The sequence below is a fragment of the Patiria miniata genome, unplaced genomic scaffold (assembly GCF_015706575.1).
Source record: "Patiria miniata isolate m_02_andy unplaced genomic scaffold, ASM1570657v1 HiC_scaffold_16, whole genome shotgun sequence".
NCBI lineage: Eukaryota > Metazoa > Echinodermata > Asteroidea > Valvatida > Asterinidae > Patiria > Patiria miniata.
The window spans coordinates 7544510-7558642 of NW_024037054.1; the positions used below are offsets into that span (position 1 = coordinate 7544510).

Consider the following 14133-nt stretch of genomic DNA (forward strand, 5'->3'; position numbering starts at 1 on the left):
TAAAATAGTTAAAGTAAAACTGAAGACAAAACAATTTTTTTTAAGCATGCACGATTAAATGATATTAAAGTCATTGAACTTCAAGCGCATCAATCATGAGGTAATCCTTACTTTTAGGACACCTCTATTTTTTACGAGTTCTGTTCAAAACTGACTTTTGCAGATGTCTGTCCAGTACCAAAGTGACTTTTGCAGGCTAAAGCAGTCTTTAGAAGTCAAGAAGGTGTCATTGCCAATTGTTCAGATGTGCCAAGAAGTATCAGAATGTCAATTTTGAGTGTCATTTAGTCAACTGTTTTGGTGAATCTTTCCCTTCCTATATAGGAACGGGGTCCTAAAAGTAAGGATTACCAATCATGAACAAAATTTAAGGAAATCCCCCCCCCCCCCTCTTTTTTTATCAGTCCGGCCCACTCGGTCTCATACTGATAAAGTTAAAGCGCGCCACCTTTTGATCAGCATGTGTGCATTCAATGGATGGTACTTTTGTGTACAGAAAACTTAACTAGAGCATGCATGCACTGTTCAACTGCTGCAGTAAGCGTTCTGTCACCCGCTGCAACAAGTGAAAGTTCTGCAGTGGCGCGTGCAATCGAAATGAACATGGGGTTGTTTCGGTCATTCTTTCTGATGATGCTGGTGCTAGCTTTGGGCAGAGTTTGCAGTTTAGACGGAGACGAACAAGTGCAAACACAGTACCAAACAGAAGGTCGGTAGCTGTAGATAACACTAGCTTGGCTCCCTAAACTAAACAGTTCAACCGCATGGTTCAACAAACCACAAAGAAAAGACTGAGTGAACAGCTGAGATTTGACCCTACGAACTTGTCACAGTTTTCCTAGTCTTTGCATTTCGATTTCAATAAATTGAAGTCAACCAAACAAAAATAATGTATTTACTATCACATGTGTGTATTTCAATTTACCTCCTACTGCTAACTTAACTAAGTTTTGGTGACTGCTGTACATAAGAATTGAGATATTTTCATAATTTTGTAAACAGACCAAAGTTTTTGTCTCATCAACCTTGACCCTGCTGATGCTATTGAGTGCAAACTCTTTGTTGTTGTTTTTCTGAGTAGTGCCTTATACTACGCAGGCAATTGTACATGTAGGGTACAGAATATTGACAATAGCTGTTACTGGAAAGAATGAAATAGGCCTTTTTTGTATTGAAATATTTCCAACTTGATATTCTTGTTTTTGTAACGATTGAAATCTGAAGACAACCATCTGTGTAGATAGTTGAACTCCAATTATAAAACATGTGCATACTGCTATAGTACTACTGTTCTTGTTTGTTGATGTAATTTAATTAATTGGATGAAGAACAGTTTTGTGTCCCTATGTTTATAAACAAACTTTTTATGTTTTAACTTTTTTCACAGAATTTCGCGAGGAGATTTATGACAAGAATATAACTGTCTCCACTGACACCGATGTCTTTCTAGACTGTTATATTGAAAGTCCCACTTATTTGGACTGGCAGAAAGACAACAGAGCTATCGAAGTGTCAAACGCCTACCACGAGGGGCGTGTCTACATTATAAAAGGGGAGGGACTCCTGGTCTTAAATGCCCAGTACGGCGACAGGGGCTATTTCATGTGCCTAGCCATCCGACATCATCACATGATACAGGCGAGGTTTTTCTTGGATGTGGCGCCCTCGAGTGACGAGGATCGCCCGCTACGTAGCTGTGAGTCATGGTTTGTTCAGGTTATTTCAAACATTTCCTTTTTTTCTTTCTCTTTTTGAATAAAAGAATAAAGTTAAGCACTCAAAAAAATTATTAATGGGCAGTGCTGGATAAGAGAAGAAAGATAATTTTAAAAGATCAAATTGGAAAATTGTAGGAAAAAAGGTTAAATTCTAAATATAATCTTATTGGCTTGTAATTGACAAATGATTAATTTGTGATTTACAGTTGACTTGTGATTTGACCTATAGTTGATTTATGATTACTTGTGATTACTTGTGATTACTTGTGATTATGTATGATTATGTTTGAATGACTTGTGATTTGATGTCTGATGATGGCTTATGATTGAATTGCTATTTGACTTCTGATTGACTTGTGATTAGGCCAAAAAAACCACCCAAAATCATAGCTGTGCTTCCGGTTTCCCTACCTACCCTATTCTGACAGCCCCTACCCTAACTTTTTTTCATGAAAAAAAATGAGAAAAAAAACACCCAAAACCATCAATTAAAATTGTACCCTTGACTACACGTAGACGCCTCCATATGATCTTACCTAAAAAAAATTGCTAAAAAAATTCCCTACCTACCTACCCTATTTTCAAGTGCCATATAATCGGAAGCAGAACTATTTTTTTGGGCCTTATCTGTGATTGACTTACTATGAGGCACTCTTTTGTTAATCAAAATTGATCCTCTGCTACTTGTGACTAGACTTTTGAGTTGACTTGTGATTTAATTGTGACCAGGGATGTTGTCGAGTCCATCACAAGTCCCTGCAAGTCCATCACAAGTCCTCCAGTCCCAAGTCAACTCACAAGCTATTCAAATGAGCTTTGACAAAGGCATTCCTTTGTTATCGTTCATCCACTGTTACTTGTGACTGGAGCTGTGAATGGACTTGTGATTCCTTGTGACTCTTGTGACTGGACTTGTGACTCTTGTGACTGGACTTGTGATGGATTATGATCCATCACAATAATGTTGTTTAGCACCCCTCCCCCTTCGCTTGTGACCCTATGATCCCATCTGAACCACCCACAGATCCCATCGAGTGCGGCGTCCCCCGGATCAGAGGTAAAATCATCGGGGGGAAAACGACGGAAGAAGGCCAGGCCCCCTGGATGGCCCTGTTGTGGAACACCAAGGAGAACACCCACTTCTGCGGCGGGGTGCTGCTGAACCAACGCTGGGTCATAACGGCCGCGCACTGCTTCGCTCGCTACAAGTACGACATCAAGGAACACATGGAGGTCCGACTCGGGGAGTACGACCTGTTCAAGGTTTGTAGCTTGCCCAGGGTTGGATTTTGTGTTGTACTTGTAGCTCTGGGGTATCGAGGATTGAGTGGAGGGGGGCCAAAAGGGGTCTCATCTACCCCCTAAAAATGCAAATTGGTTGCTGGTTTTCTTTTAATTAAACTCAAAAAGAAGTGAAGATAAATGTTTTTAAATCAGTAACATCGTTTTGACCCTCTCTGCTCCCCCCACCCATCCAACCTACCCACGCTACCCCACCCCACCTAAAAAATGTTGATGGCATTTTAAACAAAAAATATTAAACCCCAAAAGTAGTGGAAATAACTATTTTTAAGTTGATGCCGTTGTCTACGCATTCCCTTTTCTCCCGAGGGAAAAAGAGTGTCCTGTGGCATCAAATTAAGTCCAAACCACTACCCCCCCCCTACCTCCCCCCACCTCCCCCCCCTCACATTTTTCAAATGTGCAATGTCCAGCTAGCTAGTCAGTCAGCCCCTCTAGAGCTAGGCTTGCACCAAGGTGTTATGGCCAGGTTTTTGAGTGTTTGGAGTGATAGGTTCGCTGAAAATGTAAAACGTTATACAAAAGGATTTGCACTTGAATTGGTCTATATCTTTCTCCAATATTAATATTTTCCTTTGAAATTGTTGCAAATTGAGATGAAGCCAAAGCCAAGACTAAACCAAAATTTTGAAAATGGCATGTGCCTGACCTCAATGACCTTTGACCTTACTGACCTTTTGCCCCTCCCAACAGGAGGAAGGAACTGAGCGAATCCTGCAGGTGGAGCAACTCATCGTAAATCCAGAGTTTGATAAGGATACCTACGACTCCGACATCGCGCTATTGAAACTAAGACAACCAGTCACGTACACAGACTTCATTGTTCCTAGTAAGTCTATAATATTTATGCCTGGAAAGAATAGTGCGTATGTTATCATTTGTTAGAACACTTCGGTAGATGATGCTGGTTCGTGTGCTTTTAGCCAATGTGCACTAACCTATAGTGCCTTTATGGCCTTTTCTCACTCGCTTTACTACTCATTAATCAATTGTAATATAACATTGCGTAATTGTTAACTAGACCAATCACATAACAGGGAATGATAAATTGTTGCATAACATTTGCATAAATGTTAACTAGAGACATCACATAAAAGGGAAGGCTACATTGTCGCATAACATTTGCATAATTGTTACTCGATCGACCAATCACATAACAGGGAAGGATAAATTTTCGCATTACAAAGTGACCAACGATCTTGCCTCTCCTCATTTTTTTGCGATTAGGATACTTGTTTAGTAAGACACTGTATTTCATGGATTGTAGACTTTGATTGTTCATTTTCTGGCCAGTCTGCCTGCCTAGTGAGATGCGTGCGATGAACCTGCTCCAAGCCCGAACCCGTGGTTTCATCACTGGCTGGGGACGAACTGCGGAGATAACCACAACCACTACCAGGTACCTCAGAAGGGTAAGCTTAGCACTAAAGGTTCCTTTCATTAGAAAAAAACCTGTCATTCTAGGATTGGGGAGGTATTTACATGTACTGTCCGGATGCAATGTTTGCAGTGTTTACTGATGTTTCAAACAACATCATTGCCCCTTTATCAGAAGATTTTTTTTGTCTGGTCGTTATGTGTCACAAGACAGACATTGGTTCTATACTGAATTAAACAGTCAGCATGTAACCTCATCCGGCGTCCCTGTTCGTGTTTTTGGTCTGTCAGATCCAAATTGCCCTTTCACCCATCTTGTAAATTGCATCGTCTCTCTGTCTAAGACTTTTCTTGTGTTCCCTGAATTGATGATATGGTTCTCCTGAGCTATATGATGTATCGATGTTATACAGGGTGGTCCAAAAAATATGGAATCTCATACTTCCACTACCTTGAGACTCAACCACCTGTACCAATGGATGGAGAATCCTTTAAGAAGAATTATGATACCAAAATATCCTGTTTCGGTCCAGTAGTGTTTGCTGCAGAGCCTATTTTGTGAAGCACACTTCTTTCATGTGGGTATTATTAGATAACAGTCCCTCTATCAATTACAGTGTAAGTCAAATTCCCGGGTGCGGTTTAGTAATTCATCAGGACAAAAATGACCCCCCCCCCCCACCTTGCTTCACAAAATAGGCTCTAGAACAGAAACTACTGGACTGAATCGGGGATCTTGGTTTCATTTTTCGTCTAAAAAGATTCTCCATACATTGGTATAATTATGCGGTTAGACAGAGTCTCAGGGTAGTGGAAATATGAGGTTCCGGGTTTTTTTACGACCCTGTATAGGCTGTCAATGAAGCTTTCTTCTGGGTTGTTGGGTATTTCTTGTTTGACACGATCTCCATACGAAGAAATAAGTGTCAATAAACGACACTGTTGGAAAATTATAGTCACTGAATTTTCTGGGTTTTTTTTCTTCTCAATCCACACAGGTACGTCTATTGGTCATGGATCAGCAGACTTGCAATAATCGACATCAAGACGTCATCACCAACAGGATGTTCTGTGCCATGTCAGATGACAGACCCACAGCTAGGGACTCGTGTTTCGGGGACAGTGGTAGCCCTTTTGCTGTGAGAGTAAGTTTGCAAATTGCTTCGGGCTAACTCGGGGGCCGTGTGGCCTAGTGTTTATCGTTTGTGACTCATGATCAGAGGGTCAGGGGTTCGAACCCAGCTGCTGGCCATATGTTGTGTCCTTGGGCAAGCCACTTCACCCCAACTTGCCTCTTCTCCACCTAAGAGTATAAATGGGTACCGGCATTAGCTGAGGAGTAACCTGTGATGGACTGGCATCCCATCCAGGGGGACTAGAAATATTCTCAGTCGTTTCATGCCACTGAAACTGGAGATAAACGCAGGCCTGATAGGCCATATTGGCTCGTGACAGCCTTACTTTTTCTCAAAATGGCATCTAATGAGATGGTGAACTGAAAAGTTGGCTTTAAGTCATTGCTCCAACCATATTTTTTCCGTTTAATTTTACTGATTATTTTTTTCGTCTGTGGCATTGCAGGATAACAAACGCTGGTTTCTGATCGGTCTAGTGAGCTGGGGCATCGGTTGCGCCCGTCACCGGTTCCCCGGCGTCTACACCAGGGTCCACAGATACACCCATTGGATTACCAGCCTGATCGGCGATGACACAGACACCTGCGCTGGTCAGTTGCAAATGTTTGTCGATTTTGCTGAAATTTGTGAATTTCCCAAATATAAGTTGTTTTGATGACGTATTGAAAGACTGAATTTGTTTTCTCGTTCAGGCCTGCAGGAAAGGGTTTCAGAACTGACCAGCCAGCTCTCACAAGAAGAAGAAGAAATAAAGCAACTGAGGGAACAACTCCAAGAAAAAGACAGACAACTCAACGGTAAGTACAGGGTGAGTCAAAAAAGCGTAACCCAAACCCCAAAAATTATGTATTTCATATTAAAACAAATATGTAGCACCAAAAATAATAATGACTGGAAAACCAATTTCATAAGGTACTTTTAGATGAAAAAAAATGACTGAAATTGGTCAAATTGTTCAGACAATATCACCATTTAAACACAATGATCCTAAAACCTGTCTCGTCCAAAAAATTGCGATTTCAAGAATCGTTGTTGCAATTGTCTTCAAACATCACCAGCGACAAAATCTCAGTTTAAACGTTGAAAATGTTCAACAGAATCCCTTTGAAGGCCCGTCCTTTAAAAAAGTAGATTTTGTAAATCATATTGTTTGCTTAACCAGGGTTTGTAATAAAAATATTGTGTACTACAGTTGGTGACAGTTGTTGAAACAAGTACTCTTTGTCATTTTCTTTGTTGTTCCAAACAGTCAAAACACACAATGAATTGCTTTTTTTGGACGAGACAGGTTTTAGGGTCATTGTGTTTAAATGGTTATATTCTTTGAACAGATTGAGCAATTTCAGTAATTTGTTCATCTAACAGCAGCTTACGAAATTGGCTTTCCTTTCAATATTATTTTTGGTGCTACACATTTTTTTAAATATGAAATATATCTTATTGGGTTTGGGTTCCGCTTTTTTTTTTACTCACCCTGCATAATAAGTCTCACAGAATTTTGGGCAGACATAGGGCATTTTGGGTTAATGGGTTGGCTTAATTGGGTTACTCAGTGGGTTGACATACCTTATTTAATATTTATCTGCACAAAATCTTCCAAGCTGAAACAAGCAATAATTGAAATGTAGACACATGAAAACTAGAGAAACGACACTCTATCCTTTTGAGAGAAACAGCTGATTTAAAAATGGGATAAACATTTGGAAGAGAGCATTTGTAAATATTTCTCTGATTTTCCAGAAGTCGAAGAAGTTAATTTGTACAATCTGTCGGTTTACTCCAGAGTCTTTGTCGTGTTCAACACAGACAACGAACCTGCCGTCGACCACCTCGGGCACCACGCAGCCCTCGGTGGACTTGCGACGGAGCACGCCCCCTCTTGAGCTGCGCATCCCATGTCGGCAGGGCTCCTGCGCGCACGTCGGCGGCTTTCAGGTGAGGGCGGTGTGCGAGGACGATTTCTGCTCCTGCGAGTCGCCGTACTATTCCAGGGAGTCCTGTTTGCGTAAGTGGACCTGTTAGAAATCAGGATTATTTTTGGTTGAAATTCACAATCTTGAGTATGTTCAGAACAGGACAGTTGATCACAGAATATGACATCAAACATTTCAAATAATGAATAACTGAAGTTTGGAGGTCTAATGCTTAGTGTTACTAATGTTTACTTTGAAAATTCAGCATTTTGCAATGGAAAGTCGTTTTATAACAAAACAAATGACAAAAAAAATATTGTAAAGAATATATTCTTTACAATGTTATATTTGTCAAAAATGATATTGTAAAGAATACACTCTTTACAATGTCATTTGTCTGTTCATAATAATGAATTTGAAAAATAAAATCCGGTTTTTTGTTTTGTTTTGTTTTCGTTAAAATAAATTTGGGGTCCATTTTTTTCCTGTCCCCGTTACATCTGATGACATCTATTATTTATAATTCTGATGCACTCCTTAGTGCAGTCGTCCTCCAAGAGTGATTATGAATAGCAAACTACCTACCCAACAAATAAAAATTTGTTTGAAGTCATCATCAATGATTCTTGAATGGCAAATTACAAAGTACCAAAAATAACAGACAAGAAAAATGTCACACCTTGGACCCAAAATAGAATAACCCATATAGGTTTTGCCCTTCACAGAATTTTTTTTTTCATGGCAAACCCAATTTTGAATCTGACATATGTTCTTGTTTTGGTTACAGCTCTTTACGGCTCCTGCGTAATCAAACATGACGCCCCATCGGCCACGGCCAGACCCTCATACCAAGACGAAGCCCAGCAAACCTACAGCTGCCTAGCCAACGACAACCCCAAATACCGGGTCTACGTCTTGGCCGTCCACGAGGGGAACCGACACACCCGGCCCCCGGTGGCTGGGGACATGGAGGTGGCACTGGACGGTAACGCACCACAAGAGGGCGCTAGAGGCTTCGTGCTGGTCTTGGCGTCGTACGAGCCGGTGAACTGGAGCATACGTTTGATCGGTCAACTAGTGATGGACCAAGTGATACTTGTGAGTATTTTTTTTATGTAGGATGAACAAAAATTATGCTAATAGTAAGGCCAAAAATAAATACTTCTGCTTCCGATTGCATGGCACTGAAAATAGGGTAGGTAGGGAGTTTTATTTTATTTGGCAATTTTTTGTGTGTGCGATCATATGGAGGCTTCTGTGTGTAGTCAAGGTAGAAATTGATGGTTTTGAGTATTTTTTTTCTAATTTTTTCCACAACAAAATTTAGGGTAGGGGCTGTCAGAATAGGGTAGGTAGGGAAACCGGAAGCAGAACTATTATTTTTTCTTGGCCTAAGGTAGGAAAATAATTTTATTTTGTAATTTATTTGATCTTTGTCAGTCAGTTCCCATGCAAACGTTCTGCCGCTGCAATTTCAAATTTTGTTAACAAGTACATGAACAAATAAAATCAATTGTCCACTGTTTGAGAGGCTTGTTGCATTAAATGCTTAGATTGACAGCAATAAATCCCATAAGAACATGTATACCGAATGAAATATGCTATTATTTGTGCAAAGTACTCGTACTCAAATATGTATTCATTCTCATACTCTCAGAAACTTGTACACGAACTCGTATTCATTGAAAAAAATAACCGTGTACTTGTACTCATGGCAAAGTACTCGTACTCGTACTCATGGCAATCTCGTCGGCTACCACTGGTTAACAGCGCAATAAGATTCTCACCTATTTTTTCAGATAGCGCATTTCCCATCCACGGTCACCATTGCGGGCCCTTACGGGGAACTTCGTACCGACATCCCCGTTTTGACCTCGGCCGACCCCTGCGGCTATGGCAACGACAGCGGAGGGGGTGGGGACACACCGGGAATGCTGGGCGTCATTAACGAGACAGTGGGACCCGTGGAGTCATTCACGGGTACCTACCGGGCCGACAAGTGGCTGCTGAACGTGGACGAGGGGTTGCATCTGCGGGATCCTGACTAGTAAGTGGTGAGTTTTAACTCTACTTAATATTTCACTTAAATCAGTGATAGTTATTCATTACAATAAATACTTAGTGCTTATATATAGCGTTATATTAAAGTCTTAAAGCGCTTCGTAATTATTACCCTATTCATCAGGCCTTGGGATTAGATTTCTGCAGCAGCTCAATATTATACTTCTGGGTGGAGAGAGGCAATTGTAGTAAAGTTAAAGTGTCTTGCCCAAGAACACAAGCACCATGTACGAATTCAAACCCAGTACTTTTGCACATGAGTTGAACATTGTAACCACTGGACCACAGCGCTCCACATTATTACTCATCATTCAGGCAGGATATATCCCACAGAAGACTTTTGGCTTACTTAGTTAAATGTACTGAAAAAGCACACTCTGATATGAACACTGCCCTCTGTTGTCCATTTTGACAAGAACTAGCCACGTTTTCCTGGTTTGCTTAAAAACAACTATGCAAACCGGTCACACTTTACCATGTATTTTTGTCTACCATGAGTAGTTGGAATGGAAATTTGAACCTATTTTATGACATTTGACCAGAACCAACTGGGGACTTTAGACATGTTAGATGAAATAAGTACAGTCTTTTTAGTCCCTCACCCTTTATTTCAATAAAAATTGACATACAGATGTACTTTATAATAAAAACAGCTTGGTAAAGTAATTGACATACTTGAAAAGTAAAACAGCTTGCATATTAATAAGTACAACAGTACAATGTAGTACATGTTGTAAAGTCTGTCATAAGCCAAAATAGCCTATCAGGCCCGGCATTTATCTCCAGTTTCCTTTGCACGAAATGACTGAGAATATTTCTATTCCGCCTGGATGGGATGTCAGGTTACTCCCAGCAAATGCTGGTACCCATTTATGCTCCTTGGTGGAGAGAGGCAAGTGGGGCGGCTTGCCCAAGGACACAGAATACGGTGCGTCTTAAGACGCACCGTTGGAAAGGCATTCTTTCGTTGATTACTTCAAAATGATAGCTTGCCAGAAAGATCAATTTCACAGGGAGTTTAGTCCACTTACTATCTTTCAACCAAGTATGTTTTTGAACAATAATACGTCAGTTACTTTTTCGGATGGCTGCAAATGATGGACTATAGCTTTAAGTCATAAAAATCCTATTACATGTTTCCTTTGAAGTTAAAATGTCACTTCATCGACCACTCATACATTTAGCTACATGTACGTCTGAATTTACAATATAGTGCTGTAGTACTGGCGCATAAAATATTCGCTCACTACTTCAATGTTTTTTTTAAATTCTGCAGGGATGTTATCTCATAAAACTGCTTTCCACCGTGAAGCCTTATCTGTAAGTGCCATACACCTTACTTTTTATTGCGGTTGGAATATTCAAGGATTGAACATAAAGTGCGTCAATAGGTGAGAAAAATAAATGCGTTTCTGATTTGCAAAAAAACGCACACTGTACGACACGGCTGACTTGATACAGTTCGAAGCAAAAGCCACTAAAATGTACCTTTTATTCTTGCCTGGATAATATATCAAAAAAAATATGTCACAATTTTGGCAGTTGGAATGTCAAGATTGTGAGTTGCACTTTGTTTAAACAAAATTTGAATGCAAATGGATCACTAGAAGTTATGAAATCATATTGTCTGTAAAGAAATAACCTCGACAAAGAAATAATAATACGATAAAGTTCGTCAGGATTTCTTTGTGTTGCTTAGCACTTCACATCTCTGGGAATGTGATATTTTTGGCCACAATATTCAGTAAAAACAACATTAACACCAAGTTTAGATCCAAACCGTACATGATATGAATCAAAATAGAAAAAAAGTAAAAAAAATTAGTCAAAAATACTGTAAAGGATGATTCTACATTCGGACGCACTTTCTAAATGATAATTAAATCAATCGGAATACTGGACCAAACTGAAAAACAATGTTAACTGAAATTGTACAGTAAAAGTAAATTTTTATACCATGATTATTTTTGGCAAGTTTTGTAATATTTTTATAATAGTAAGTACACGTATATAACATGTTTTACTCAAATCATTGTAAATGTAACTTTCGGTGCTCTACCAACTGAGCTATCCAGCCCTATGTTGGTAGTTCCCCATTTTGTCAATGTCTTAGTAAAATGCCGCTAGTGAAAAACATCGTAGCTTTTCACAAACAAGTTTTAGGAACTTTTTTTTAACTGTTTTTTTTTCTTAACTCCTAATTGGTGCGACACTATTCTTAAAAGGAAATAATATCTGTTTCGGAAAACCCAATATTATATTTGATAATGAAAAAGGAAACACCATAAAAATCACTTCAAACAGAACCGAACTGTTTTTATGAATATATCATTTTATTCAAACGGAAAGACCACTTTGAAATGTAAACACTTTGAAAAAACCTGAACTATACAAAAAATTCTTGAGGAAGTTTTATCAAGGTAGCACATTCACTTGAGTAACACTGCAACGCCTCTAGTCAATCCATGGTCAAACGTCGTCACGAAACCTCTTGATCCCGGCTCCCCATTGTGCTTTATGATGCGTGCCTATTGGCAACCAGTGATGCAACCGTGCTGTAGTTCGGTTCCAAATCGTCGAGTAGTCCAACTATCCTTCGTTTGAGCAAAGTTAGTCCAACTATGGTTAACTGCAGGGTCATTCTGTGTCAATTCAACACAATTTTGGACCCGACCCTCACAGATTGAAACAATATTTGGTGTGGTGATTAGCCTATTATGAGAAACCTCCAAACTGAAATTGTTTGCAGTTTGGCTCATTGGTTTTTGAGATACGTGTCAACAAACTTTTGACTAATTAGCACGACTGGCAAAGTTTAAATACTTGTATCTCCAAAACTATAGCACCTACAAAGCCAAGCTGTGCATCATATTAAAGCTCTATGAAATGGCCACCATTTCATAAAATAAAACCAAAATCGAAGCATGAAGCGCAGAGAAAATGCGTAATGAAATGACCTTTGACCTTGAATTTTGAAAATAAATATGCCTCAAATTTCGTAATTTTTTTTTCAGAGGTTAGTTCATGATGTAAGCAACAAAGTTTTGTGATGGGCGCTCTTAAAAGTTTTCAAGTTATGATTTTTTAAGGATAGCATCGGCTGGTCCAGAATCGTGTTGAATTGACACGGAATGAACCTATGGTTCACGCCCAAATATGCTCTAGGGTGCCAAACCTGGACCTCCTTCCCTGGTGCACTGTCTCATATGTAAAACCAATGGGCAGTATGCGTGAACCAGTGAAGTGTCCTGTACTCAGCAACATTGCCAGAGTAAAACAGCGCCCTCTTTTTCTCATGTATGGCATGTATGGAGTCGATACTGATGCTGATTTTCAGAGGAACATTAAGAAAATCTCTTTCACCTGATTGTATGGATTGGCTCGGGTAAGAATTATCCCTTTTGCGCTTCTCAGAACATGTCTTTAAGGCAAGCAACTCTTTACACTAAATCCAATGGAAAAAATGCCAGTGAAAAAAAATCACATCATTTTAAATTTTTCCTCCAACCCGAGTTCCATTCCACGTTTAAAAAATATATAATTAAAATACATTAATTTAATTATTTACTATATCATATTCAACTTAGAAGAGAATTTTAGCATACTCAGTATTCGGTTTTTTTTTATATATGTATCGTATGTACAGTGTTCACTGATATATTAAAGTTACTGGTAGTAATATTTTGCATACTTTATGGAAACATGCAGGTATAACAATTGATTTTAAAATAAACAGAAAACGAAAAAAATTCTAAATTTTGGTTATCATGCACAATAATCAAGAAGAACCGCTATTTTTTAGCTCAATGTTTAAAATGTATGGAACATTCCAATCCATCAAAATACAGTTTCTGTAAAACCGTTTTCTGTAAAAAAAAAAAACATTTTAGGCCCCATGGCAAGTATTTCAGGGCAATTTTTTTTATATCAGTCTCAATATTTTAAAAAATGCCGATTTGAATCAAATTCTTTCAAGGTGGCTTTCAAAAAATCGCTGTACATGTACATTTACATATTATTGTTATTTAAAATATTCCATTATGTATTTAAAGACTATACATTATACATTAAGTCATACATACTATAAATGTATAAGTATAAACTTTTTAAACAAAAATACATGAATTTCAAATAAAAATGGTGGTGATCGCAAACAATCTTATTGCTCTTATCATCATTTTTTACTTTAGAGGATACATTCACAAAACAAGCATGCATACCGGTGCGTTGGGCCCGATCAGTGGATCTGCGCTGATGCTTGATCGCTTCGAAATGCACCGTCCCTTGTCCGCTGGCGGTACGATCGCCGATCCACTGATCGCGCCGAACACATAATTATTTAATAAAAAAGTTATCCCCAAACGTTCTATCTTGACAAATTTGGGCACATTGTACACTAACTAGGCTCAGTTCAATGGTGACGTCGTAGACAACTGCTTCTTGACGGATTATATGAACAATAGCTAGCACATTGCTTACGTCATTGAAGGGGGCCTTCGTGATAAATGTGAGAGCGTCGAAACAATTGGCGGATCCATGCCCCCCCCCCCCCCCCCCTTTCCTTTTTTTTATTTTCAGGAAATAAATTAAAATGTTGCGTATCTCCCTTGCAGGCCATGAGCTACA

General features: G+C 39.1%; 1 protein-coding gene across 3 annotated transcripts; it reads left to right on the forward strand.

Moving 5' to 3' along the window:
* The first annotated feature begins 493 nt into the window (after positions 1 to 493).
* Positions 494 to 13664, forward strand: LOC119722852 (transmembrane protease serine 9-like). 3 transcript variants are annotated; one of them, XM_038193225.1, is made up of 12 exons: positions 494 to 709; positions 1388 to 1696; positions 2743 to 2981; positions 3714 to 3849; positions 4314 to 4432; positions 5396 to 5542; positions 5979 to 6123; positions 6226 to 6330; positions 7317 to 7538; positions 8234 to 8544; positions 9246 to 9500; positions 10784 to 13664. In XM_038193225.1, the coding sequence occupies exons 1-11, from the start codon at positions 517 to 519 to the stop codon at positions 9492 to 9494; spliced, it is 2175 nt and encodes a 724-aa protein (XP_038049153.1). In that variant the 5' UTR covers positions 494 to 516; the 3' UTR covers positions 9495 to 9500; positions 10784 to 13664. The 3 variants fall into 3 exon arrangements, with proteins under 3 accessions (XP_038049153.1, XP_038049154.1, XP_038049155.1); XM_038193226.1 differs by having other exon boundaries at positions 501 to 709; positions 9246 to 9493; XM_038193227.1 differs by lacking the exon at positions 494 to 709 and having other exon boundaries at positions 1531 to 1706.
* Positions 13665 to 14133: the final 469 nt, after the last annotated feature.

Bases quoted from the DNA above. Each gene is read 5' to 3' on its own strand.
- LOC119722852 (XM_038193225.1), top strand. From the start codon at position 517: ATGCACTGTTCAACTGCTGCAGTAAGCGTTCTGTCACCCGCTGCAACA. The intron at 5,543-5,978 runs GTAAGTTTGCAA...GTGGCATTGCAG, and splicing joins GTAGCCCTTTTGCTGTGAGA to GATAACAAACGCTGGTTTCT. The intron at 8,545-9,245 runs GTGAGTATTTTT...CTATTTTTTCAG, and splicing joins TGATGGACCAAGTGATACTT to ATAGCGCATTTCCCATCCAC.